The 27,709-nt window shown below is 40.3% G+C and overlaps 1 protein-coding gene across 5 annotated transcripts in view; it reads left to right on the top strand.

Annotated features, from left to right (window-relative positions):
• The window catches only part of rptor (regulatory associated protein of MTOR, complex 1), a 155,753-nt gene that overhangs the window by 120,275 nt on the left and 7,769 nt on the right, over positions 1 to 27,709 (top strand). For 2 of the 5 annotated variants that reach the window (XM_017436846.3, XM_037974712.1), the window contains 7 exons: positions 6,345 to 6,450; positions 10,564 to 10,678; positions 10,807 to 10,931; positions 12,656 to 12,781; positions 15,867 to 15,914; positions 24,047 to 24,153; positions 25,838 to 25,965. In XM_017436846.3, the coding sequence (XP_017292335.1) occupies positions 6,345 to 6,450; positions 10,564 to 10,678; positions 10,807 to 10,931; positions 12,656 to 12,781; positions 15,867 to 15,914; positions 24,047 to 24,153; positions 25,838 to 25,965 (755 nt within the window). The remainder of the gene's footprint in view (positions 1 to 6,344; positions 6,451 to 10,563; positions 10,679 to 10,806; positions 10,932 to 12,655; positions 12,782 to 15,866; positions 15,915 to 24,046; positions 24,154 to 25,837; positions 25,966 to 27,709) is intronic. The other 3 variants (XM_017436848.3, XM_017436849.3, XM_017436850.3) reach the window with 3 other exon arrangements.

A 27,709-nucleotide genomic window follows, 5' to 3' on the forward strand; every position in this document is an offset into this window, starting at 1 on the left:
AAAAAAAACAAGGAGCACTGCAAAGTCCACATAAAAAAATAAAAACATACATACATACAGCCCACATACACGAAATACAGTAGTCATGGTTCAAAATAGTCACAACTGTCAGACAGCCAAATGAGTGATATATTGAATGTAAGAGAGAGAGATAAAAAATAAAGATAAAAATAAAAAAAATTTACAGCCTCTGTAAAAAGGATTGCAGTGGGGCCCAGATCCTCCAAAATTTGTCTGACTTTTGATGAAGGTCATGAGTAAGTTTTTCAACTGAGACAATGGCAGAAATCTGTGATATCCACATATCAACTGTAGGGGCCTGTGGTGCTGACCATCTCAATAGTATACATTTCTTGGCCAGAAATAAAAGGATTGCAAGCAGATGTTTAGTGTCTGCATTAAGTAGAATGTCTGAAGCATGGTTAAAGAGACAGAAGGAGGGAGATAGTGAGAACTGTTTACCAATGATCTCTTGTATCATGAGATGAACTCTTTTCCAGAAAGTTTGAATACGATTGCAAGACCAAAATAAGTGAATAAATGTGCCCCTATGTATTTTGCATTTATGACACAGATCTGAAGCATCAGGAAACATCCTCCGAAGGCGAACAGGTGTATAATAAGTTCGGTAGAAGAATTTAAAGTTCTGCTCATGTAAAGAAACTGAGGTGGAGTTGGGGAAGACCCCATCACAGATTTCTTCCCAATCTGCCAGATCAAATGTCAGTCCAAGGTCACGCTCCCACACCAGCTTCAAAGCATCATAACTCGAGGAGTCAGAGCCAGATAGTAAATGATATATCTTAGAGATAAGTCCTTTGGGAGATTTGGTCATGATAATCATATTCTCTAACTCTGACAATTTTGTACGTAATTTTCCTGTCCTCCAAAGAGAGCTCACAAAATGACGGATCTGTAGGTATTTATAGAAATCTCTATTAGAAATATTGAAATTGGCTGTAATTTGTTCAAAGGATTTAACAGCGTCAGAGTCCAGCATGTCCATAATATTTGACAGTCCCTTAGATGACCATTCAGACAAGCCAATGCTTCTAATCTCTGCCGGTAAATCTGGGTTCAAAGTTAACGATGACCAGGAAGAGAGGTTGGGAGAAATATTTAGATATTTCCTCACATCTTGCCAGGCCAGCAAAGTATTATAAACAATGAAGCTACTTCTGAGATGAGCCATTTGGTCTATGCCACTTATAAAAAAAAGAGAATTAAGTTTGCTGGGGAGACAAGATTGTGACTTCAGATCTAACCACAAAGCATTCTTTCTATTCATAAACCAATTTGATATGATTTTAAGTTGTGCTGACCAATAATAAAGCTGCAGGGATGGTAGCGACAAACCTCCAAGATGTTTTGGCTTAGTTAATATAGAAAACTTGACTCTTGGGTGTTTGTTGTTCCAGACAAAGCGAGATAAATGAGAATTTAGTAATTTGAAGTGTGCAGGGGATAAATAGCAGGGAAGATTTTGATATAAATAGTTCAGTCGCGGAAGAATGTTCATTTTTATAATATTGATTCTCCCTAAGAAGGAGGTTGGCAGGGGGGCCCATTTTATCAAATCATTTTTTATCTTCTGAATTAAAGGTGAGTAATTAGTTTCAAAGAGATTATTCAGATCAGGTGTAACAAAAATACCCAGATACTTGAAGCCTCTGATAGACATTTGAAAAGGAGATTGCATAAACCTTTCGGAGGGGATGGTGAAAGGGGTGGCGACAGATTTTCCTAAATTGATTTTATATCCTGATAAAGCACTGAATGTAGCCATAGATTCCAGGACAGCTGGAATTGATTTCTCAGGATCACCCATATACAAAAGAACGTCATCTGCGAATAATGAAATTATATGGTTTCTACCGCCTATATTGATTCCAGATACATCCGGATTAGTCCTGATAATCTCAGCCAGGGGTTCAATAAACAAAGTAAACAATAAGGGTGAAAGGGGGCACCCCTGCCTACAACCCCTATGAATCTTGAAGGGCTCAGATATCAAACCATTTGTGTTAACTGAGGCTGTTGGGTCTGAATAAAAACTTTTAACCAGATTGATAAAATTTGGCCCCAGACCGAATTTATGTAACACCTGAAAAAGAAACTGCCATTCAACTCGGTCAAAAGCCTTCTCGGCATCGAGGGAAACAATTACTGCTGGCTCTTTGTGAATATTAAGGTGCTGAACAACATTAAGAACGCGTCGTATATTGTCTGTGCCATATCTCATTTTTATAAACCCTGCCTGATCTGGATTTATAATTTTAGGAAGGATGTTTTCCAATCTCCGGGCCAATACTTTAGCCACAATTTTATAATCAACGTTAAGCAAACTAATAGGCCTAAAGGAGGAACAATCCAGGGGACTTTTACCTTCTTTTAGAAGAAGACTGATGGAGGCATGTCTCCATGAGGGGGGGATGCCATTTCTCAAAATGTCATTAACAGCAGGCATGAACATTGGTTGAATCTCTGGCCAAAATAGCTTAAAAAATTCCAATGGAAATCCATCGGGTCCAGGACATTTTCTGTTTGGCATAGATTTAATTGCAGCCCAAACTTCCTCCGGAGTAATAGCAGCATCTAAAAAGGCACGATCTTCTTCCGTGACAGAAGGAAGAGATATGCTGCTCAGATAGGAGGAGACACCTTCCAGGTCAACCATGTCCGTATTATATAAAGATATATAAAAATCCCGGAAAGTGCTGTTAATAAGTATTGGGTCGTATGTGACGTCTTTGTTCTGCCTTCTGATCATGTTAATTGAGCGACAATTATCTTGATTTTTCAATAAATGGGAAAGCATGCGACTGGACTTATTTCCAAATTCATAGTATTTCTGTTTAGTATAAAGTAATAATTTCTGAACTTGACGGGTGTAGTCTATATTAAGCTCAGATTTAATAGCCGTTAGTGCCTTCAAATTTGACAACGTTGGTGATTGTTTGTGTATTTGCTCCAGTCGGATCACCTCTTTTTCGAGGTTGTTTCTCCTCTCTGCGAGAACTGCTTTTTGGTGAGAGCAATAAGATATAAGATGACCGCGTAAAGTGGCTTTTGCTGCATCCCAGATTATACCCGAAGATACGGGAGAATTTTTGTTGTCGAGCCAGAACTGCAATAGGTTACTCCGAACAAAGTTGCAAAAGGAATTATTATCTAACAAGAATGTATTGAATTTCCAAGTGAATGTCCTAGGGATACGAAATAATAGATCAACACCTAAAAATACTGGTGCATGGTCTGACAAAAGTATGGGGTCTATGTTACAGCTTTGAACAGAATATAAAAATGACTTCGGGATAAAAAAATAATCCAATCTGGAGTAAGTGTTATGGGGATGCGAATAAAATGTATAGTCCCTTGCTTTAGGATTTAAATGTCGCCAAATATCTATCAAACCAGTATCAGTGCATAGGTTTCTTAAGACAGCTGAAGCTTTCGGGTTTGGCAATTTTGCAGAGGAGGACCTATCCAAAGATGCATTCATTGTACAATTAAAGTCACCAGCTAAAAAACCGATTTCCTTACAATGATGGTTAAACAATAAGATCATTTGTGACATAAATTGAGGCGAATCATCATTAGGAGCATATACATTGAGAATAGTTATATGTTGTCCATGGATTGAGCCCTTAATTAAAATAAATCTGCCCTCTGAATCCTTCTCCTCATACTCCAGAATAAAAGGAAGATTCTTGTGTATAAGAATGGCTGTACCCCTCTTATTTTGTGAATGGGAGGAAAAATATACATTACCTACCCAGTCCCTTTTAAGTTTCAAATGTTCTGTAACAGGTAACCTAGTTTCCTGTAATAGTGCTATATCAAGTTTTTTTTTTCTCAAATGAGTCAAAACCTTCATCCTCTTGATCACATGGCCCAGTCCCTGTACATTCCAGGTAACGATCTTAAGAGAACCAGACATACAAACTGTAAGGGCAAAAAACAGCTCTTAAACACCCAATGACATATTTAAATAGATTAATCTGTACATAGACATTTATGTATGTATAAAAAAGAGAAAAGACATATTTAGGCTCCTGACATTTAACACCGAAAAAAATAAAATAAATAAAATACTGAATCTGCAAAAAGCAGCATTCACCCTCCCCCATCCTGTCCCCAAATGACAGAAAAAAAAAACCCAAAAAGATGTCACTGTTATTTCCAAACGGCATAGAACTCTCGATTTTTACAGTTCGATCACAGCAACAACCGGACGCTCAAAACACCATCCGTGGTCCAGGCAAAAGTAATGAACCACACTGAGAACCGTTCCAACATAGTAAATTTAAAAGGAAGGAAAACATAATGTTATATGGGTCCCAGCGTGGATATAAAGTCTATCCTCCTCCATCTCTTATAAACAAATCAGGGGAAAAGAAAGCATAATAGAAATAATACCTCATTTAAGAGTGTCCAGAAATGCAGCGGCAGCCTCAGGCTTATCGAAAAAACGGATTCGCCCCTCGTGAAGGCATCGGAGGCGAGCCGGGTAGGCAAATCCACGGTACTTGTCGCAGCTGATCAGAGCCTTCACCACAGCACCAAATTCTCGCCTCCTTCTCAGGACCTCCGCGGACAGGTCAGGGTAGAATCTCAGTCGAGAGCCGCCATGGTGGATGTCGCGCTTCTTCTTGGCTGCATTAAGCACAGCCTCTCTGTGCGAATAACGCAGAAAACGAACCAGAATACTCCGTGGTGGCTTATCTGGGGCCGGAGCGGGAGCTAAAGCCCTGTGGGCCCGTTCGATCTCCAATGCTGGATGATCAGCCGGTAAACCGACCAAGGTCGGTAACATTTTTTGGAGAAAGTCCACAAGCGGGGTGTCGCCCTCTACTTTCTCTGGTAAGTTGATAATTTTTAAATTTTTACGCCGACCACGGTTCTCCAAGTCATCTACTTTTAGCTGCAGGTGTTTCACCAACTTCTCCATGGCGGCTATGCTTGTCCCGTGGGCACTAAGGCCGTCCTCGGTCCCGGAGATTCTCCCCTCGGCCTCCTCCATGCGTTTTTCCAAGTCTGCCGCTCTACTAGAGAGCAGCGATAAGGAATTCTCCACCGAGCCGACAGAGGCTTTTAAATCGCCCAGTGCGACATCAATAGTATCGAGTCGAGTACCGATTGATGCATCCATATCTTTCATCCGGGAGGCCAACGACTTTACCTCAGATAAGATCAGCTCCATAGTTGTTTCGTTGGTTAGCTCTGAGACGCTAGTGTTAGCTTCAGCTTGACTTGGCTCCTTCTGAACGGATTTCTTCTTGGCGGAAGAGCCCGGCGGGGTAAAAATGGGAAAATCTTTTTCGCGATGCGGTCTAGGCATCCCCAAAGTGTTTCACAGTCAACAAGGACGTATTTAACTGAAGGAAGTTAAAGGAATATTTTAAGCCTGGAGCGGAGAAGAGTCTCAAGCCTCCATCTTGGTCCGGACCACTCCGAATCCTGATATGTTGTTTTTAGAGATAAGAGGCTTTCTGCTGCAGCCCATCCAAAGAAGCCATGACCTTTGACCTTTAACCTGCTAACTGAGGCCTGTAGAGTCTGAGAGGGAGCTCATTTCTTTGTGCATTACACAGTCTGACCTTCAGGGTGAATTTGCTGGGAGGTTTGGCAGCTGTCTTAAATGTTTTCCACTTGTGAGTAATTGTTCTCTCTGTAGAACGATGGAGTCCAATTAGTTAGGAAATGACCTTTGACTCTTCGCAGATTGATGGGCAGCAGCAGCTTCTCTAATTTGTTTTTTTTTATGTTGTCCTGGGATGGTAATTGAGTCTTAAGTTTATTGATTTTTCATTAACTTTTTTTAAAGACATTTCTGCATTACTCTCATCTGTTTTTACTTTCTCAGTGAAAATTTTCCATTTGAGTCCAGAAAAGTCAATTTTAGGCATAAGAAAAATATATTTTCGTAAACAATAGAAGCTTCAAAACATTCATAACATCAACTCTGAAGATATTCTGAGCAGAAATGAATAAAGTTAATCAAAGTTTTCAGATTGTGAGGAAACGTTGGGCAGGACAGAGTTTGTTTACAGGAAATTTTCACTCATTTTTGTTGTGATTTTATTTTCTTTCATGTCCCAAAAATATAAAACTGTGATATTCATAGGCACATGGAGGATTTTTGTTCGACTCTGTATTGATGAACTAATTATCCACAGAGGAGTTCTGGTTCTTCCATCATCTGTCATTTCTGGTCACACCGATTCCTCCTTGCAAACTCAGAAGGATGAAGACACAGTTATAATCTGGTGTTCAATTCCTGAAGTTTAAATCAGACCTTCATGCTTCCTCTGTTTTGTTTTTTTTCTTTCTCGCCGCCTCAGATCCCAGAGGAACACGACTCGGAGAGTCAGGTGAGGATGGAGCGTCAGTGGAGGTTCCTGAGAAACAATCGAGTGAGAAAACTGAGTCGAGGTATAACACAAAAAGGTGAGAGCACTGTATGTCAAGTTAAAGGTGAAGTCTTTTTAAGCGTTTTAAATCGTTTCTCTGCTTTTTATTAGTCTGATGGAAACTCAGTCTGATGGGATTTTTCCAATATTTATGTTAAGAAAAACATAAAATCAAACTGTTTTTGTCTGATTATGCAGAAGTAACAGTGACATGGGTACTGTGGCTTTTGTTGTTAAACTCAAAGGAAGGTCTGAATGAAGCCATGAGGAAGATTACTGAAAAAAAATACAAATTAAAGCCCTAGCAGTCCTTGAAGGAATGCATATCGCCCACTGCTTTTCATGCCAGAGTTTTTGTTGAGAAATGACAGCTCGGTAGCAATTTTGGTCAAACCTTGTAAATAACGCTTGTTCCGGTACCAGGCACGTGTACTTGTGCTCGTAAAAGTGTTGCGATACCACAGTACTGATACCACTTTACGGCAGCCTGATGTTCACCGATGAAGGAGGAGGAAGACAAGTTTCAGGCGGTGTTTCAAAGTGAAGAATAACAAAACGGACCTCAGATTCTGCTCAGCTTTGCTGAGCAGGAATGAGAAGTAGCACTCTTAATACAAGCAATTTGATAAACCATCTAAAAAATAAAATTATTTTTTTAATCCACAACGACAAATACAAGAAGCTAAAAGCTACAGGAAGCAGTCTGTCCCTGAATATATATTTTATCTTAATGACAGAAAAAGCTGCATGCCGTCACTTTAAAAGAAAACTCAGGGTGATCTACAAATCAGTTTTGCAGCTTCAAATATTTTTTATTTAAAGAGAGCGAAGTTTTGAGCATGATGTGTTTACTTCAAAACTCTGTTATCACAAATAAAGTAATAAAAAAACATTTATGTCACAATGAGTGTGAGCACAGCTTGTTATAGAATCACCTCTCTGGAAAGTTAGGGGTTAAAAACCCTGAATGCTCGTGTTTTGATTCAAAATCCAATTTGAGAAAAAAATATATTTTAACACATCTATATTCTTCCATTTTAGCAGTCAGAGTTAAACCTGAACAGATGATAGCAGAGAAACAGCAGAAGAATCAGGCTTTTTTAAATGTTATTTTAAATCAAGTAAACAAGATTAAATATACGCAAAATAAATTATTGTTTCTGTAGAAAAATATGGCATGTAATACAAGTTTCTGCAAACATTAGATTGGCAACAAAGAGGGAGAAATCCAACAGAAAGTGCTTTTTTTTTTTTACACAAATTAAATATAAAACTTTAAATTTCTAACTGTGCCTCCTCTGACGATACATCCCTGAGTCATCAGTACTTTGTGTCAGCGAGTACTTTAAATATAAGTACTTGAATTTGTCCTTGATTTGAAAGACGGTGCATACCTCATAACGCTGGTTTGTAGTTCTTTTTATCTACTTTTCTCTCTGGTCTGAAGTCAGGTTTGTGAATAAACACCATATTAGGAGTTATTTATCTCTAAAGTGAAATAATCTGAGCCTGAAATGTTCAGTTTCTTCTTATAGACTCAACACAGTTTGTAAATCCATGAGCAAACTTTTCAAAGCTGGGAGAATGGATTTTCACAGAGATCTCTTATTTTATCTTATCTGGGTTTCTGGAAAAGGGGCGTGCATTTTTTATTTTTGGAAATGTTTCTTGTTTCGTCAAATGTAATTGTTTTCAAAGAGGATGGGTGGGATAATTGAAAAGGATTTTATTGAGGATTCTTTCAGCACCAAGTCTCTGACTGAAAAACCGTCATGTTGCAGCTTTGACTGAGCGTGCAGATGATTCAGAGCGATTAAAGGATGGCCTGAAATCAGTTTGCAGCTGGAAACATCACAGATTATGAGTAACAGGACTTCCCTCACACACACACACACACACACACACACACACACACACACACACACACTCGTTAAAGAGCCTGGAGTAGCAGCATATTTACAGAATCCCCAAATGAAATTGGAGGTTTCTCAAACAGAATCACTAACAAACCCAACGTCATTGGCAGCCCCTTCCTCTCTCTCTCACACACACACACACACACACGTGCACACACACACACACACGTGCACACACAGTCACGAGGCGATTGGCGTCATAGCTGAGGTTTGCTCACGTACTGCCCGCTCCATCGCTGAATTCTCCTCGCATTTTTTTGAAACAAGAAGAAGGGTTGCCCTCATTCAGTCGTCTCCCTCCTGAGGGAAATGAGACGAGGAAGAGGAGGAGGGAGGAAGACCGAGGGCAGAGGGGTTTAGATTTAGGAAGAGAATTAATCCAGCCCTTCTGCTCTGTCATGCAGCTGAAGGTTTTAAAGCAAATCCTTCTGTCAGCACAAAGAAAAGCTTATTAGTGATGATTTTATTCAGATTTGAAGCTCTTCTCTGCTGCAGACATCTGTGATGAATTTATGATGGATATTTTTACCCATTCTTCTTGATTTTATTGTGACAGCCTTGATATTTAATTCATGGAGCCGAGAAGAGGCTGGTGAACTGGTGTGTTGTTGCCATGACAACAAACCGTGTGATGAGACGTTTTACTTGTTTTCAGGATGATTTTCATTAAAAGACGCCACTTTTTTTATTCCTCCTTTTAATTTTCTACCATCGAATAATTCACTTCTTTTTTTTTTTCTTTTTTTTTAATCAAATCCTGCTCGCATTACTTTTTTTGTCAAAAATATATATTTTTTTATTCGTCAAGCTTTCTTCTCTCCTTTGGAAGCCAAGAGTATTTCTCAAAATTTAATTTATGCTGAAGAAGTGTTAAAAAATTCTAAACTAACAGAGCAAACCCCCCACAAATTCATAAACCTGCAATTAGTTTGATATTTCTGCACCAGGCTTTCATCAGGCAGCAAAATCTAAATGTTCATTTAATGTTTATTTCTGATCTTAACATTATTCCTGCTGGGTTCATTTTCAAATATGCAAAGTTTCTCTTGATCCTCTGATGCCAGATAATAATGTAATTAAACCAAATAAAAGATAGAACGACTTCTGTCAGGCGTTTTAGAGCAGTAAGTCGGCCTTAGAATAAGCAAAAATACAATAGATGTTGCACATGACAGAGAGGATTGATTTAAAAGTGCTGGATGAAAAGCAATTTATTCTCCCGGTTCTTGAAGATGTTTCCTGAGCTGCGACTGTCGGCGGCTCGTTGGAGAACGAGATTCGCGAGGGGAGTCTCCAAAATGTCTCGAAACGTTTGCGGGGGGTTCTCAGTGTCCTGGTGTGAGTTGCAGAGGCTTGAATTTTGAACTCGTTCAAACAAATTCTGCAACATATTTTCCTGTCAAAATTACCACGGGGTCATCGTGAGCCTCTCGAACTCTTTTCAGTTTAGTTTCCCTGAGTTCTGCAGCGCTGCAGCTCCTGTTTTGACACCTGCACCAGAGCTCTCCTTATCACAGAAAACATCCGAGGCTAGATTAAATTAAAAGTCCATCCGAGCCCTTCACACCTTCTTCTCACCTTCTGGGACACAATGGTTCCCAGAAAGCTCAGGGACTCCTCAGTGGAGTTTAACACAGGCTGAGAGGGGACCGCTGACCATGAAGCTTTGAGTTGTTCCTGGTACACCGGGGTTCACAGGTTCGAGAGTGAAATTGATTTAAACAGATCAATAACCTCTCTGTTGGTGGACTTCACCTCCATCAGTGCTGAGACAGATGTTGGTGTTAGTTTCCCTTTTTAATCAACACAGAAAAGTACAAAATCTGAAGCTAAATTCTGCTTAAAGTAACAGAAAATGGACAAGAGGACTTATAGTTTGAAGACTCCAATTAAATGGTAATTGGCTGCATGTTTTCTGATTCAAACCCATCAAAAAGGAGCTGGAGTCAGTGGAGCGTCACCATAAATTAATACTTTTCTCCAAGATGCATATATTTATTTAGGGCACTGCTGTAGTTATTTCCTGGAAACAGTATATGCATTTACAGAACTGGCACATGCTCAGAACCTTAGAAATAATTTATTCATTCAGTTTTTTTTCCCCAGACTCTTTTTGCAGCATCAGATTGAAAATTCAGGATGTCTGTGGAAGTCACTTAACTCACATCAGGAGTCAAACATGTTTGCTTTCTGTCTTTCACGGTCCTCTTCTTGATTTCTCCCTTCCATCGCAGGTATCTCCCGACTGGATGATCAAATATTCATCAACCGTAACCCCGGCGTACCGTCTGTGGTGAAGTTTCACCCCTTCAACACCTGCATCGCTGTGGCCGACAAGGACAGCATCTGGTGAGAGACTGAGAAATGTGCAGACGTTTATCCCAAAGAACGCTGTTGTGAAGATGATTCAGTTTCACAGCTGATTATCTGAAACTTGACACTGATCCTGTTCTAATGAGTCTTTGTGTCTCTTGCAGTTTCTGGGACTGGGAGAAGGGCGAGAGGTTAGACTACTTCTACAACGGAAACCCTCGTTATACTCGCATCACGGCCATGGAGTACCTGAACGGACACGACTGTTCATTACTCCTCACTGCAACAGGTTGGCAGCACTTTCATGAAAACATTCGGTTTAAATCTGATTGAGAGCGCCACTTCTTCCTGTTCTGCTGGTTCATAATGCTTCCTGTTACGATTTTTGTTTTCTCACGATCTTTGTCTCGCTACTCCTGCATCTTTAGAAAAATCAAAACAACAAATACATCAAGACGTGCAACTGTTGGTAGTAGTAGATTGTTTGCCATAGTCAAAATTGGAAAAACAAAAAAATATTTATTGAAAGGAGTGAGAAAACCCATTCCTCTTTGCAGCTCTGCAGCTCCGACAGGCTTCACAGCAGAAACATCACTGAAAGTTTAAACGGGACACGAAAAGTTGGACTTATGAGCTGTTTTAAACTTTCCAAAATATTTGCACCCTCTTTATATTTCCAAACAAACACTTAAACAGTTTATTTTTACAAACGCAGGTAATTTTGTCGTCTCTCAAGCTGAAAGACTTGTGGTTTTCTCTTAAAGAGTACTCGCATCTAAACTCTCAGTGACTTCCATTGTATTTTGAGTAAGTGAAGAGTTTTTTTATCCATCCATTCTTCTTCTACCTCTTATCCATGGTCGGGTTGCGAAGGCGAACCCTGACCCTGAACCCTGATCTCCAGCTCCTCCTGGGGATCCTGAGCTGATCCCAGATCAGACAGGACACATAATCCAACTATCAGGTTCTGGGTCAGTCCCCAGGTGTCCTCCCAGTAGGACATACCCAGAAAACCTCTGAAGGGAGGCGTCCAGGAGGCATCTTTAATCAGAAACCACCTCAGCTGACTTTTTTCGATGAGGAGGAGCATCGACTCTCCTCCGAGCTCCTCTGGAGGATGGACCCAAAAGAGGAAGCTCCTTTGACAATGACAAAGGCTTCCCAGTTACCACATTACAGAAGTGTCGTGGTTGAGGCAAAGAATAAGGTCAGGATAAGAAAGTTGCTGGATGTTGACTTTAGGGCAGGAGCCACATTGGCACCGTTTGAAATCGGTTAATAAAACCGGCAGTACAGTGGAAGTCATATTTGTAGGATCTTGTAAATACTTTGTCTCTACCCCCACAGATACGGATGCACCCATGTGTATTCCTCATCAATAAAACAAAAGCAATTATCCTCCTTTGCTTTATCTTCATAACACATGATTCTGTAGAAAACAGCTCTACATTAAAACCCATTTATTTTGTTCAGCACAAAGTTAAACTAAGAATAAATGCTGTGTTTTGCTGCAACATCTCACGCTGATAAAATGTCCCGGGATTAATACGTTTAAATTCCATCTCATCAAAACGTAATGTGCACTTATTCAGCTTTTCTCCATCAGTCATGCTCAAAGGATACCATTACTTTTAAAGATACAGTGTTAAAAAAAAGTACAACACGGAGCATAAATCATGTGGAAACTTTTATGGGTTGTAATAGCTTTCTCATAAGAGAGCGTGGACGTGTTTTATGTTCAGCTCTTAGCTCTGTTTGAGCTCTTTAGGAGAAGTTTCCTGACTCGTTTTCTTTCTCTCACGAGATGCTTATGGTAGAAGAAAAGTTTAGGATTCAGCGTTTTCTGACTGGTGGTGCTTTCGAACTTTATCTTGGATGTTTTGAAAGATTTCAAGGTTCTGTCACAAAAAAAATCTCCTGATTATCTCAGTCGTGGACTTTGGTGTGAGCTCTGCAACGTTTTTATTTTATTTTATTTTATTTGTTTCTGTGTCGTTCCCACACCTTGTTCAGACGACGGAGCGCTGCGTGTCTGGAAGAACTTCGCCGACCAGAAGAACCCGGAGATGGTGACGGCATGGCAGGGCCTCTCCGACATGCTGCCAACCACCAGAGGTCAGGCCTCCACCAGCACCCACAGTAAAGATCTATTTTACTCTAAGCCCCGCCCACCAACCCATACACCCCCCCGCAGTCTCGTTGTTTTGATGGAAACTCATCGACACCCCCCCGCTGTCCAAACCCATCCATGTCACATTCCCTGCACTTTAACCCGAATCCTAAAACTTGAAATTCAAATTGTGATTCAGGAAGCGAATGCAACCGAACGTTTCAGGTTTGTGGTTTGAAACCTGCAGGAAGTAAAGACCTGTGACCTGCAGGATTTCATGCAAAGTCTTAAATCAGGGAATTAAAACTGAATTATTATTATTTATTTCTGCATCTGATAGTGGAGGTTTCATCATTGGTGATCTGTGTAATTTAATCTAAATTCTTCACTAAGAAAATTAGAAAATAAACAATTTAAATATGAAAATAAGTATAAAAAAGTGAAAAAAGCAGCTCAGCCCCTTTATTTGCCTCTGAGTCCTCATTTTAAAGTAGCAGATTTAAACCAATCAAAACCAAACCAAAGGAAGAGGGCACAGAAAATAAATATGCATTTACAGTCCTCTTCCACATTTATTTTTTGATTTTTTTTCTAATTAGTAGAAGGTTGTGGAGTCTTTCTTAGTTTGAAAACTTGCTGTCAGCAGCTGGAACGCTCAGACATCGTGTAAGTTTCATGTCTGGGTGGAGGTCAACTTTTAAAACCTGCTGACTGCATCATCCTGAACTTCAGCGGGTCGGTCATGTTGGCTTGTTTATCTTCAGTCGATCGTTTTAGAGTCAAACTGCGAACGCTTGTGGATCCGCTCTGAGCTGACACACTTCCGTGATTCCCGAGGAAAACTTATTCATGAATATGTGAAGCGGGACAGACCGCAGCGAAACACACTTGTCAGAAGCATCCACCCACTTCTGCACACACACACACACACACACACACACACACACACACACTTCCAACTCTCGACTGCTCCACATTCTCTGCCTGGAGCGTTGCTTCGTTTCTGGGTCAGGGATGTTTTCAGGGAAACTGACAGCTGCAGGAATGATGGGATGTTGCTCTGCATACATTAAACCTGTGAATAAATGCAGCAATTATTTTATGTATATATATATAAGCTGGAGTAAATGTGTGCGATTCCAGTTAATCGTTATATTCTATAATAAACAGAATTATTACTAAAACTAAAAAAAAGGTAATAAATGTGATAAACCAGAAACAAATTATCTGAACCCACTCTTGCATCCCAGACTGCATTAAAAATGTTTCCATTCAGACTATCATGTCTAACTTCATCAAAATATATTTGTTTCTTAAATTTAACAAGAGATCACTCTTTGTGAGCATGTCTGTCATGGATGGCTAACCTCAACTTTACCAGAACCCAGAAAGTTTGGAATAAAAAGCTTAAAAAACACCTTTTCTGACAGTTTCTGCTTAGAGGAGAAGGATGATCCTTTATTAAATTTGAGAAATAAGTAGATTTTGTTAAGGATAATCCAGACATGATCGATGCACCATCAACGTTGAGTATCTGCTGAGTTATTAGATGTTGTTTACCCCCAAAAAAACATTTCAGACAAATGCCCAATCATAGTCGGTGTTGGAAAAAGAGCTTAAAAAGATGGAAATCTAAAGAGCTGGGAAATAACTGGCGTTAAAGAAACTATTACCTCAAAAATGAACAAAATACGCTTTGAAAAATGCCATTTAATTTAATCATAATAACTGTTATTTCTATGTTTTATCAAATATATATTTTTATCAATGATATCATTTATTTTATTTACCTTTTTTAGTTGTTTTAGGGATTATTTTATGGCCACTTTGTTTGTTTACAGGTCTTATATGGAATAAAAACATTTCATGCAGCTGATGGTAGATGAGGCGGTTTTTAACGACAGTAAATCCAAGCGTTCGGGATGAGTGACTGAATGAACTGTGGGCGCCACGTACCGGTCCCAGTAGAACCGGCAGAACTCCAGGGGCTCTGCGGGGAGGTGACATGTTTAGCTAACATCCCTCCCTTTCTTCGTTCGGCACCACAAATCGCCCTGGAAGGCTTTTCCTCTCCCACAGCGAGTGTTTTCACCCAGACTTTCACATTTAATGGTGTGCTTGTTATCCCGGCTGTGTGGAGATCGGCATTCCCTGAACGGGTTGTACTCCGACTACTGAAGGCGTCAGCTGAGATCCTTCCTGAAAAAGTTTTACTTGAGCTTCATTTTATTTTTTCCTCTCACTTCAGTCTCACAAACAGACTAGTTTCCCCTCAAGCGTTTACAGTATTCAGCTGTGAGTTATGACGATGACGCTCAGTGTGTTTCAAACGGGCTGTAATGTCTCTGAGCGTGGATTTTTTAGGATTTTTAACATTTCCTTAGATGCATTAATAATGTAACGCTCGATGAAATATTACACACGAGTCCGTCTTTGCGCTGCCAAACTCCTGCTGAACATTTCTGCAGATAAAAACACTCGAGTACCTGCTGGACCTGTCCTCACTCACCCCATCTCCATCGTCCAGCGACGTGCCCCTGTGCTGTGGAACATCTCTGTCAGCCGTCTGGCTTGTTGTTACCTCGCTGGGTCTTTGATATTGTTTTGTGCTCCCCCCCTCCTCCTCCTCCTCCTCCTCTGGAGAAAGGCTGAACAAGGCAGCAGCAGGTTTCACCATCACACCTAATTCTGCGTTAAATTTAATAATTAATCTCACACTTTTTATTATTTTCAGAATGTCCTTCTCGCTCTCGACCTTCTTCTAGCTTTAATTTCAATTTGAGGACAGAGAGACGAGCCTCTCGAGTCCCATAGCAGCTCCGACCTCTGCATTATTACTCTTATTATTAATATTTTTGTGGTGTTGTGAAGGAATTCAGAATGTGAGGGCCTGCAGGTTGAGAGTTTTTGAAAGCTGCCCTGTTCATCCCTCCGGCTGAATACATGTGGGTTAATACTCGTGAAGTGATGAACACCCATCACCTCACAAGTATCTCGGTTCTTTTTAGGTGTGTGAGACTCTTTGGGTCAGCATGCTCAGTGGGTTCTTGCTAATTTTGTGGCTTGCTTTGTTACGTTCTTGCTCTTCTCCCCCTCCCTCCTTCCTGCTTGCAGGTCTGGCCAGAAGGGTTTCCATCTATCTTGACAGAAGCAAGCAAGGAGGTGAGTGTCACTTTTCTCTTCTGTTTATCCTCATTTCATGGTGCTGCAGCTGGGAGCGCGTCTCTTTTTGTTTTTCTTTTGTTTTCATTAACACCCCGCCCCCCCTCCTCCTCCTCTTCATCATCTGCCTGTCTGTTGTCGGTCGGCGCTCTTCATCCCTTCATCTCCGGCAGTCACTCCAAAGATCAGCAAATCTTCATGAAATAAAAACTTGGTTAGTCGGCTCATCTGACGACATTATATTTTAAAACGGTTCTTAAACGATGACCTTCTAACCTTTAATTAAAGCCGTGTGACCTTTGAACTCTGAGGTCAAACTCTTTTTTTTTTACAAGAAGCCAAAATTAAAAACTAAATTTGCCGCATTTTTCACATTTCTTATTTCACAATATCCAATTTTTTTAATCAGAACAGAATTTACAGGAAATTTTCCTTTTTATCACCATTTTTAACTGATTTCTAATGAAAGTTTTTTTTTTTACCACAGCACAAACATCTCAATAAATATTCAGCTGCAAACATTTTCCCTTAAACTTACAGAAGAAAACACAAAAACATCATAAAGTTTAGATTATTTCAGGAAGGCTCTGACAGCCGAGTTGTGAAAACTCAGGACTGAAGTGAAACTCATTATTATTATTATTATTTTATTATACTTTCATTGCAGAGAAATGTTTCTCACATGGATGAAAACAGAGATAAATAAACAGCTTGGAGAGCTGCGATTGTTATTTTTTTCCACCTCCAGCTCAACTTTTTTCCTCTCAACTCAAATGTCTTAACAGTAGATATATGAATGCATACTTTATTAATCCAGAAGGAAATTCAAACATCCAGCAGCAGCTACAGACACAGAACCCCTTAGAAAGTTACCATAAAAAGCCTTTAAAAGCTACCTCGAAAGATCCTTAAAAAAAGCTACAGATCTTGACACAGATTCCCCCTTAAAAATCCCCCCACCTCCTAAAATAAAATAGAATAATAATAAACAAACTCTGTCCTGAACCAGTTTACCATTCAAACTTTATTTTCTGAGTTTCAAAGCTGACCGATCACCGTCTGTTTCTTTTTTTAAATAAATTTGCAGCGGAGACTTTTCCTCTCGACACGTCTGCAGGACGGGCGGCGGACGTTTAATCTGACAGAGTTAGGAGACAGTTACTGTTTGGGGTTCGGAGATCTCGTGACACCATAGAGGCGGCTATGAGCTCGACTGGACGTACTTCAACAGAAAATAATTAAAGCACACCTGGCTATGAACACGATAGGGATCTGAAGTCTCTGTCAGCGTGAGTCTATTATAGGGAAAAGCACCTGTTTGTATTAAATGAAGGTTCAGTTTCACATTTGCCTAAATTTTCATGCAAAAAGGGCTCAGCTTCACATTAGAAGGATTTACCCTCGGAAGGTGATGCCCCTTTTTTCTTTAAATGTAAAAGCGCTAATCAGCATTCATCCCAGGCGTGTCAGTGTTTAATTGAAGTGTGCTGAGTGATTTTATTAGCACTGAGCATTGAGACTGTCGCGCTGGAGGGATCAGCCTGTTAAACTTATTCCTGCTGCTGCGTTAGCAAGCAGAGCCTGTCACTGGAGAAGTAAACAAAAAACAAAAAAATCCACTGAAGGAAGACGGTGTCTATGTAAAAACGGGAGAGGTCAGAAGGATTATAAACAAGCCGGGTAAATAGTCGGGCAGCTCGGGATCAGGTACAATTATAGTGAGGGTAGACAGAAGAAAAGCAGGATATAAAGGTGGAGGTGACACTAATTGAGAGGGTTGGAGTGGTGACAGGGCAACAAACCGTAAACTTCTCTTCAGCTCCCAGACAGACGGAGGGGAAGCACAAAGGCTTCACATCTCTGCACTGACAGTCGATCTAATTAAATTCAGAGCCATAAAAATTTCAACACGGTTTTCTGTCCTTCTCCTCATTTACATCTGTCACCTCCCTCTTTTCATTCCTATCAGTGCTGAAAGGATTACGATGCCGTCCACCGTCAGTGAGTGGAAGTAGGGCGGCTGCGTCCTGCTCCACATTCGGCTGCTCTGCCTGGTGCCTCATTAACGTCGGGGTGCTTGGAGCTCGATAAATCCAAGACCTGAGAGCTTGTGAAGAGGTGCAGGGGACATGACTTGGAACATGAGACAATTAGCCTGAAGGCAGCTGCCTGTCTTTTCTTGTCTTTTTTTTTTTTCTGGAGCCTTTCTATTAATTCAGAGCAAAAAAAAAATAGTTTTGGTGGTCTGTGGGTAAAGAAATTCTCCGAGGTAAAGTTTAAGATTACAGCAAATCACAGAACATTTGAAACTTTTTCTTCCAACACATTCTTCACATACATCATAAAACCCAATCAGTAAAACCAGCAGATTTAATTGAATCTTCACCTGATCTGAGCAGCACAGAGGCAAACAGTGAAAAGGAAAAACTCCCTTTTACCAGAAAGAAACCTCCAACAGAACCAGAACCAGGCTCAGGACGAGCGGCCATCTTCCTCGACCGTCTGGGGTTGGAGAGGACAGGAACGAGATGAACACAGGACTGGTCCAGAAAGACCAAGAAAAACACGTTAATGATAGAAATAATGACAAACACAAACGTGGAGAGTAGAGACAGCAGCAGTGAGGACATGTTGACAGTTTGTCCTCCTTCAGTCTGAGCCTACAGAAGCAGAATGATTTCCTTTAGTGAATCAAATATTTTAAACTCTAACGATGAACATCAGTAGTAACTTATCAGAACACAACAGATAAAACATCCTACTCTGCATTCAAGTCGTTTAAAAAACAAAAAGTTAAATACTCGACTCGCCTGTCGAACCAAACCTGAAGGGTCTCGCTGAGCTGCGACTGTTGGAGACTCGGACCTGGACACTTCTGTCAGGGCAGAGCGTTGGAGACGCCCACGATCAGATCAAGACACGTTTGAGGCACCTGAGAAGACCCTGCGACTTCGTATTCATCACACAAACTTCAAGATTCCAGTGACAGGATTGTCCCTCGAACCCGCTTTCAATGCTTTGAGACATTTTGGAGACTCTTTTGCGATTTCACCAGCTGGTCGCCAACAGTTGCAACCGTAACCACAGGGTGGGACTTAAAACTCGTCCTGGAACCAGCCGGTCCTCTTCTGGGTTCTGGTCTTCGGTCTTTGGCTGCAGCTCAGTGAGATGCTGACCTTATTCTTGGTTTTGACCAATCAGTTGCCTCAATCACCTGAGAAATGTTTTTAAATTAACTAGGCTGGTGTCAAAACAAAAACTGGAGGTGATTATTCAAGCATTTATCCTACAGGTCTGTCTGTTAGCAAAATATCTCAGGAACCAGTGGATGGATTTTAATGAAACTCTCAGCCAATAATCACAGAATTATTCACAGCTATTCGACCTTTGGAAGCACAAAAATGGTTATAAATCTGTCAATTTATATAGATATTGAGTTAAAATCTGGTGTGGTTGTAGCATCTTATCTGTAGCTAATCTTTTCTGTCTTTCTTCACGGGCCGGAACCAAATTGTGTTTAATTCTGACAGGAACTCATCAAACGTTTCTCTGAAAATCTGATCTGAATACTGAAAGGCTTTATGAACAGAAGTGTGTAAACTTATAAATGTTTGACAGATCAAACCAGTGAGGAAGCTTATTTATTATTTTTAAATGTCTGGGAGCTGATGTGAGCTCTGTTTTATATTCTGTTTGTTAATATTATTATATATCTTTGTGTTTAAAGACGTAAATACATTCAGATTCAGATCTGTCAGTAACTGAGCACTGTATGCTTAGCCTAAACTTTTTAAGACTTAAAAGTTGTTTTTTTAAATAGTTAAACAACGACCATGAGAGTTTACGCTGCAAACAAACAGAGTTATCTTTACAGATTTAAATCAACTGTAAAAAACTCTTCTCTTTCTCTTATTCTTCTCCTCATGATGTCCTTTATGTGCAGATTTTCAGCTCAGGCGTCAAAACTACAAACCTGTTGAGCCGTAAATTATTAACGCGTTTGGTGGAAACCAACCCAACACAAAAACAAGTAAACTTTACCTTTATTTGTTGATGCAGGAATTATATAATTATATAGATAATTACATGCTTAATTTAAATATCTAGTTGAAGTTAAAAAGCCAGAGTTTTTTTAGTTTTCTTTCTTTATTAGCAGATCAGTGTTCTTTTAAAAATAAATGGTGGGACTCATTTTAAGCATAAGAAAAGTTTAATGATCCACTAAATTCCCTTTTTATTGGAACATCTCGAGCCTGAAGATTAAATGTCACTGATTTAGAAAGTTTATAAGCACCAACCGGTGTCTGTACCTCTCAAAGCTGGAGTTTTAGGCTTCAGACTTAAGAAAAATCCTGCTTATGTTGATTTTTATGTCTTTACTCTGTTTGTTTTGCTCGAGGTTTGCTCTTGTTTCCACGGGGAAACTAAATTTTAGATCAAAGAAGATCTTTTGTTCAAACAGAGAACGTCATGAATACATTTCTGCACTCTTCATTTGAATTTTTACTTGAACGTTTTTGTTTTATTCTGACAAGTTGAGCTTTTTAATAATTCAATTCCCAGGGATTTTATTCATGTTGTGATGTTAGCACGTAGGACATCTTCTGTCCACGATAATTATGTCAACGAGTTTTAATGTTGTGGGGATTATGCTTCCTTTAACAGAAGCTCTTTACCTTCCCAGAGGAAGGGCTAAGCTCCTAAAGGAAAATGTTGCAGCAGAGACGTCTCCTTCCAATCAGCAGCTCCCACAGGGTCACGTCCTCGTCTGTTAGAGGCACCAAGAAGTTCCTGATAAAACCACAGAAGGTGCATTGCCATTCGAAGCAGGAAAAAAGACAAAAGAAGCTTTAATGAGCTGCAGTCGGTGGGATAGCAAGGAAAAAACGGTGCAGAATCGGAATGCAGGAAAATCTAAGAGAAACGTGTGAAAATGAGACGCTCTCCAAAGGAATAGATTATTAAAATCACAAATTAGTGACTCAGTGTGCTGGTGAAGTTGTGATAAACTCAGCTGATAACTCAACTGATTCTAAATATTACTTTTTTTTCTGCCTGTTAAAGATTTGACAGAAATAGCTCTGAAACTGGTTATTTTTTTAACTGTAGTGGGAAGAAAATCTCAACCTAAGCAGAGAGAGTAAAAAACAGAGATGCTAAAGCTCCAATGATGGAAGATGTTAGGATTTTCATCTGAGGGGAAAGATTGTCCACTTCTTCCACTTCGTCCTCCTCACAGTTTAATTCTCCGTATTGATTTCTGTGGAGGTAACTAAGACCCACTCGGCGCTGCGGAGGTTTCTCTCCGAGGCAGGTGATGTTTTTCCCGGCTGGAGAAGCTGAGCTCTGCTGGACGTTCTGGTTTTATCTGCTGCTTCTGACCCCTGCAGCTAACGTTTCAGTTAGTCTGGGAGGATTTTTGGATTAAAAATAGGAAATGGATGAACCTGGAGGGATTTTAGAGAAGACAAATTAAAGGGATTGTGCGACGGAGAGCCAAAAGAGGTGGAGGGATGAAAAAAGATTGAAATACAAAACCACACCCAAACATTATGCAATTAACTGCTTGGTCTTCTTAAGCACGAAATGCATAAACGCTCGTTAAAAATGACGCCTCCATTATTTAGTTATGACACTTCAGCGGTCAGCCGCAGACCAACTTTATGACACGACGGCCAGCTTTATTTCCTGACACCCTTTTATTTACAATAAAACTGTCTGTGTCCTCCGTCAGCATGAATAAAGAGGGATGAAGCGACTCCATTGGTCAAAACTGAAGCCAACATGGCTGCCGGTCTACGAAAGTCTCACCTACACACCCTCCTGGACCAAACCTACAAAATATATTTAAATAAAAGTGATCTCAATACTTCATTCTTTAATTTCTAGTGATCAGACCTAACTTGATCATTATCGGTAAAGAGGGGCTTCATTTAGAGCAAGATTTTAAAGTTTTCCAGGAGAAAAACTAGTCTGAATCTCTACAGTTTCCATCACAGAGTATTTGGAGTGCAGGATTTTTGTCCTCCAACTGTTTCAGAGGTTGAGAAACATCTCTGAACATGAGTTTTCTGCAACCACGTCTCATATTCCTAAATTTATTTCTCAGACTTCAAACATGAGCCGTCCAGCTGAGACGTAATCCGACCGTGTTTAAGATAAAAATCACAGGAAGTCGAGCTGCTTAATCAGCTGAAGGTCTTCTCTCATCCACACAGTTGCATCCCTAAATGACTTCTCATCATCAGAGTCTGCAGAAAAAACATATTGAGGCTTCAGATAAACTTCCAGGGATGTGTTCTGATGTGTTTGCTGCTGTCTGCACACGCTTCAGTGTGTCGGGGAGTCTTCCGCTCTCCTCCCCTGTTACTGTACCCCAGATTCCCTCACATCTGAGCTGTCGGCTTCAGAGGGATTGCCTCGTCTCTTCTCGCAGCCGCCGTTCTGTGAAGTGGTTTTCCCTGCATGCTATTGGCTCAGCAGGAGCCCACGCTGCAGGCGGCGTGATGCCAGAGCAGCCTGCGTGACGTCACAGTCGGTGCGTTGGCGCCGCTCCGTGGGGCTCGGGGGGGGGGGGTTCTTGATAATCCGGCGCCGGGAGAACGGGATGAATTCATGACGCTGTTAGGCCAGCAGAAGATGGATGTCATGACTCGGAACAGAAGCACATACAGGCAGGAGTCTATGAGAAGTTAAAGAGTTTAAAATGTGAACATATAAAGTCAGTATCTGAAATACCAAAAAGGAGCCATGCCTGAGAGCACAAATCCTCTGAACTAATCCAGTCGTGTCTCTTTGGAGCCCCTTCGTCTGAAAATCTGTCCCTCTGAGTCCTTCAGATGTTCAGACGGGGTTTATCCAGCCTCCATCCGTTTTATAAACCCTGCTTACATTGTATCCACCACAAACAGCTTCATTTGTCTGTCTGTCAGCAAAATATCTCATGAGCCAATCAAGTCAATCTATTAACTTTTGGGGTCCACCCAATTTAAGATGGCCACTACAGCCAACTCAGAAAACTCTAAAACTCTTATAACAGTCAGTTTTACAGACACTGAGATAGAATTTGGTGTGGTTGTAGCTGAGAGTCGTTAAAAAAACACTTTCAAGATCTTTGTTTAAAACCATAATTATTTTGGAGATTTGACCAAAACGGCCTTAACTCTAAAAGCTAAAGTTATATTTTCTGTCAAACTGGGTGTTTGTGACAGGCTGCAGGTAACAGAGACACTAAAGGTCCGGTTTAAACCTGAACTTGTCTGTTTCGTGGTTCATCCTTTGATTTTCGGAGCCTTTTATTGTCTGAACGATTCATAGGTCAGAAAAAACTGAAAATAATCAGGAACTGGACTGAAACTGAGTGAAAAAGCAGCCAAAGTCCAAAGAAAAACTCTCAGGAGAACTGCTGATCAAAACCACTTTAAAGGGTTTCTTGAAAGTCTGGCTGCTGGGAGAGAAAATGTTAGGAAATGAGGACTGGACCAGGACTTTTGCACAGTCTTGTTCTGTAATCTGCAGTCGGAGCCCTTAGGAAGGCGTCCCGGAGCCAGCAGGGCCTGTTTCGGACTGTTCACTTGGTTCCTGCTGTGACTGCCAGCATGTGAAGAGCCTTGCTGTCTTCAGTTTGCCACTCGAGTGCCGTTTGACTCATCAGAGCCAGAATGTGCCGACAGGCTCGGCGCCAACGTTAGCGTTCGCATCTCCGGGTGGTCACTGGGACACAAAACGCTGCATCCACACAGAAACACACCCAAACCTGACAGTAAGGATGTTTGGTCTCTGAAGCAGGAGGGGTTTGTGTATTTATTAGTCATGCAGTGGTGCAGGAAGCTGTTGCACTAATCTTTCATTTGACTTGCTGCTGGAGGCAGCAGGAGCCGCCTGAAATCTCCAACAGCTTGTGTCGGGCGTTTGTAGGGGAATGAACACATGCTGGTTTGTGTTAAACAGCTGTGTTTGTGTGTGTGTGAGGGTCCATATTTAATTAAATTAAATGCTTCAAGATAACAAATTAAAACGGCATGTCACACGTGAGAAAATTATTTTCAGTAATTTAATATTTTAGGGGTTTTTTTGTGATTAAAAAGCTGTAATGAGGGTGAATAATCCCGGCGTGGGTTTGTGTGTTTCAGGAGCCGGGATGGTCGTGGACTGGGAGCAGGAGACGGGGCTCCTCATGACGTCTGGAGACGTTCGAATCGTCCGGATCTGGGACACTGACAGAGAAATGAAGGTCCAGGTACTGAGCGTCTCAGCGGAGTTTACGTCTCGAAGCATTCGCTGTGAAAATCTAACTCTTAGAAAAAATAAAAATAAACAATAAACGCCTTCAGCCGGTATCTCACTGAGCTGCAAATGTTCGAGACCAGCTGGTGACTCAGAATTGTGAGAAGTTTCCTTTCAGTCTTTCTGAATACTGACTGTTTGTTACAGAGCGTCCAGGTTTTTAAAAACCACAGAGCTGCACTCTTGGCTGCGCACATTATTTTGTTGCCCGATTTGTACCCACGTTGGCAGCTGCCCCCAGATTTATGATTCAATCTATTGGAGTACACTACAGCTTTTTAATCAGTTTTATTCATCGGCGTGGACATTCAGGGCTGTAGATGGTTTCTGTGTCGATATCCAGCTGTAGACTTTCAGGATTTACAGAAACTAAATCGAGACAGGTTCGAGATTTGTCAATCTGTAATTAAATATCGTAACTAGTTACTTCGTGTTACCAGATTTTCAGCCCTACTTGTGACCGGTTTTAAAGGTTATTGTAATCATCTCTTGGTTTAAAAGCGCTGTAGCCTCAAAAAAAAGGTGACCTTAGATTAAAAATTTGATCAGAAACGAGCTGAAGGTCCTTCCTCTTCCCCTGCAGCAACTGTGGAGCCAGACTGAATAATATTCTACAGGTCTGATAAGGACATTTGGTTTGTTCCAGTACTTATTATTAATATATTATATATCTATAATAAACTAAAGACTGGAATAGAAATGATAATAAAGAGTCATTACGTAAGAAATGCAGGAAAACTGTCGTCCTTGCAGCAGATTTAAAGAAGAGTCTCTGATATGAAGTTCTGATATTTTTATTGATTAAATGCAAATGTTTTTTATTTGGTATGTAGAAAAACTGAAAGTGTATCAGAGAGAGGTATGTTTAAAATTCAACAGAAATCATCATGAATACAGAGAGAAGTATCTAATCTGACAAACGGACACACTCAGGGTTTTAAAGTCATAAAATGTCTTCAAAAAAAGTCCTAAATATGTTCGGATTTTTCCGTTTTAGGTCTTAAAATCAGCTTAAATATGTACATTCATTCGTTGCTTTTATCAAGTGTTTTGGGGGCTTATTTAATTTGCTGTCAGCCTTCGATTGTCTGTCTGTAGTTCTGTCCAAGGAGTCCAGATTTAACAAAAACCAAAGTCCCATCATGCATCTGGCCTGTCAGATAAAATTTATTTACGGACGCTCAGTTTTCCTCACGAAACAACCTGTTTGCTCCGGCTTTTTTAAATGATTTGGATTCAAAATTTGGATTTGAATAAAAGGCAATAAACTGAGTTTTACTTTGAAAGACATTTTTACGACGATCTTAAATTTGAATGAAGATGTTTTAATAGAAGCCAAAATCTGAGAAAAATTCAGATTAAAATCTGAAACTGTTGTTTCTGTTAACTTTTCGCTCAGTTCGCTGCTGCCTGTCAGTCTGAGTGAACTGATTAAATGTGATTTAGTCACTTTAACGTGGTTTCTTCTTGTTTTGCATATTTAATTGACCTTGTTGTAGTAATTATTGTGGTGATGGATGGATTTCATACGGGTACAAGTGGCCTGTGGCTGCATATTGAGTCCACGTCAAATGAGCTGCTCATGATTGATGGTTACAAGTGAAACGAGCGCTTCCTGGTTTCTGTGTCGGTACCAGGACATCCCCACCGGAGCCGACAGCTGCGTGACCAGCCTGTCCTGCGACTCCCAGCGGTCGCTCATCGTCGCCGGGCTGGGGGACGGATCCGTTCGGGTCTTCGACCGCAGGATGGGCCCCAACGAATGGTAAAACCTTCCCTCGCTGTCTCTCATTTTCTCAACAAATTCAATTGATTTTGTGTTTATGATTTCATTTCCCTGCAGTGGTTTATTTCAAACAAAGCTTTGCCTCTTTAAGCTGTTTTTATTTTATTTAAAGTGTTGTAAATCTCCCTTTGGGGTTGTCTTCAGCTGCTGAAACTTTACTTTAATTTCAGTCCCTTCGGGGTTAAAAAAAAAAAGCATCTAAACTTCCAAACGGCTCATAAATCTTGAAATAAATTTCATTTAGTGGTTTTCCTCCAGCATGGAGTCAGATTTCTCAGGAACTTCATGAAGCCGGGCGTCATGCTCACACAGGTGATGCATGAAATGTGTTTAAGGTTTGTGTTTTACAAGCTGTCAACTCACCATATAAATAAATATTTTCTTTGTGCTTTTAGGTGCTGGGAGAAAAAAAAATGTCCTGAATATCTTTTGTTAAACAGTTCAGGTGCTTTTTCTGTGGTATTTATAATTCATAATGTGCTGTTAACTGTGTGGATTGTGTGATTCGGGTATCGCTCCGTCTTCTTCTCCTGGGAGGAAAGTTGATGATTTGGGTTCATCAGTCATGGTGACATGCTGCCATCCGGTGGTGACTTCCCTGTACTGCATGCTGCATGAAAAGCTGTTTTATTTAGTCTGTTTTTAAAAGTACTGCAGCTTTTTCTAATCCTCTGCTCCTCTTACTACACATAAAAAGGTTTTTTTAGGACACAGACTTCCCAATTCAACCTAAATTATTTTTTTTTTCACTACTTAAAAAAAACATAATTTTGTCTTCAGAAGCTTTAGAAGCTACATAGCTGCTAAAGTGAAAGAATTTATTTTAAATATATGATTTTTTTTGGTTATAAATCTGAAGGTTTTGAAGTAAACCAATGTCTCTAACTTTCTAATGAACAGGTCTTGTATTTAAGCTTCATATTTCCTTTAAAGCAGAGAAATATCAGTTTAATTAAACCAACCTGCAGCTGTTGGATGTTTGTTGAATCCTCGTTGTCAGGTTGGTGTTTTAAACAAAGATAGGCTTTCGTAACAACAAAACCTGAAGGGATTGAAGGTCTCCCATCATCTTCCTCTGTCACTCCAACCCTCTGCAGATCCTCCTTCTCTACAACCATGACCCTTCGCCATGGTCTTCCTCTGTCCTTGCTCCCTAACAGCTCCATAGTCAACATTTAAACACGAGTATTTACTAAAAAAAGTGCTCATCTTATAACAGCAGTCGTATCAAGTGTGTGTAATCAAAGATAGATGGATCTGAACCTCCAGAAGAACAAACACTTGGACAGACTGACCGCTTCTAACCAGTGGCGCCGGATTCATTTTCTAGGTGGGGGGGCCACCGGAGTGTTTCGTCACCTTATTAATTTTACATGCATCGAATCATCGTCTAACATAAATAAAAACTGAATAATGAAACGCTTTTTCAGCTATGACTTTTTGTTCCAGTATATTATTATGAATAATGATAATTAGTTTAACCAACCAACAGCTTTATAAATGACCACAGTAAAAGTAAACACAGGTAAATAACATGCGCACGGGCAGAGATGGAATAATCCAACATCTGAGCAACAGAAATATACAAACGCATGTGCGGCGGAACTAATTAAGAGCATTCGGTATTAAAACAACATAAACTTTGTCAGACTTGGAACATATAACCAAACATTATATTAGTAAAAATATTTCTTCCGAGGCTATTTATAAGTATGTCGCTCAA

The sequence above is a fragment of the Kryptolebias marmoratus genome, linkage group LG3 (assembly GCF_001649575.2).
Source record: "Kryptolebias marmoratus isolate JLee-2015 linkage group LG3, ASM164957v2, whole genome shotgun sequence".
NCBI classification, from domain to species: Eukaryota; Metazoa; Chordata; class Actinopteri; order Cyprinodontiformes; family Rivulidae; genus Kryptolebias; species Kryptolebias marmoratus.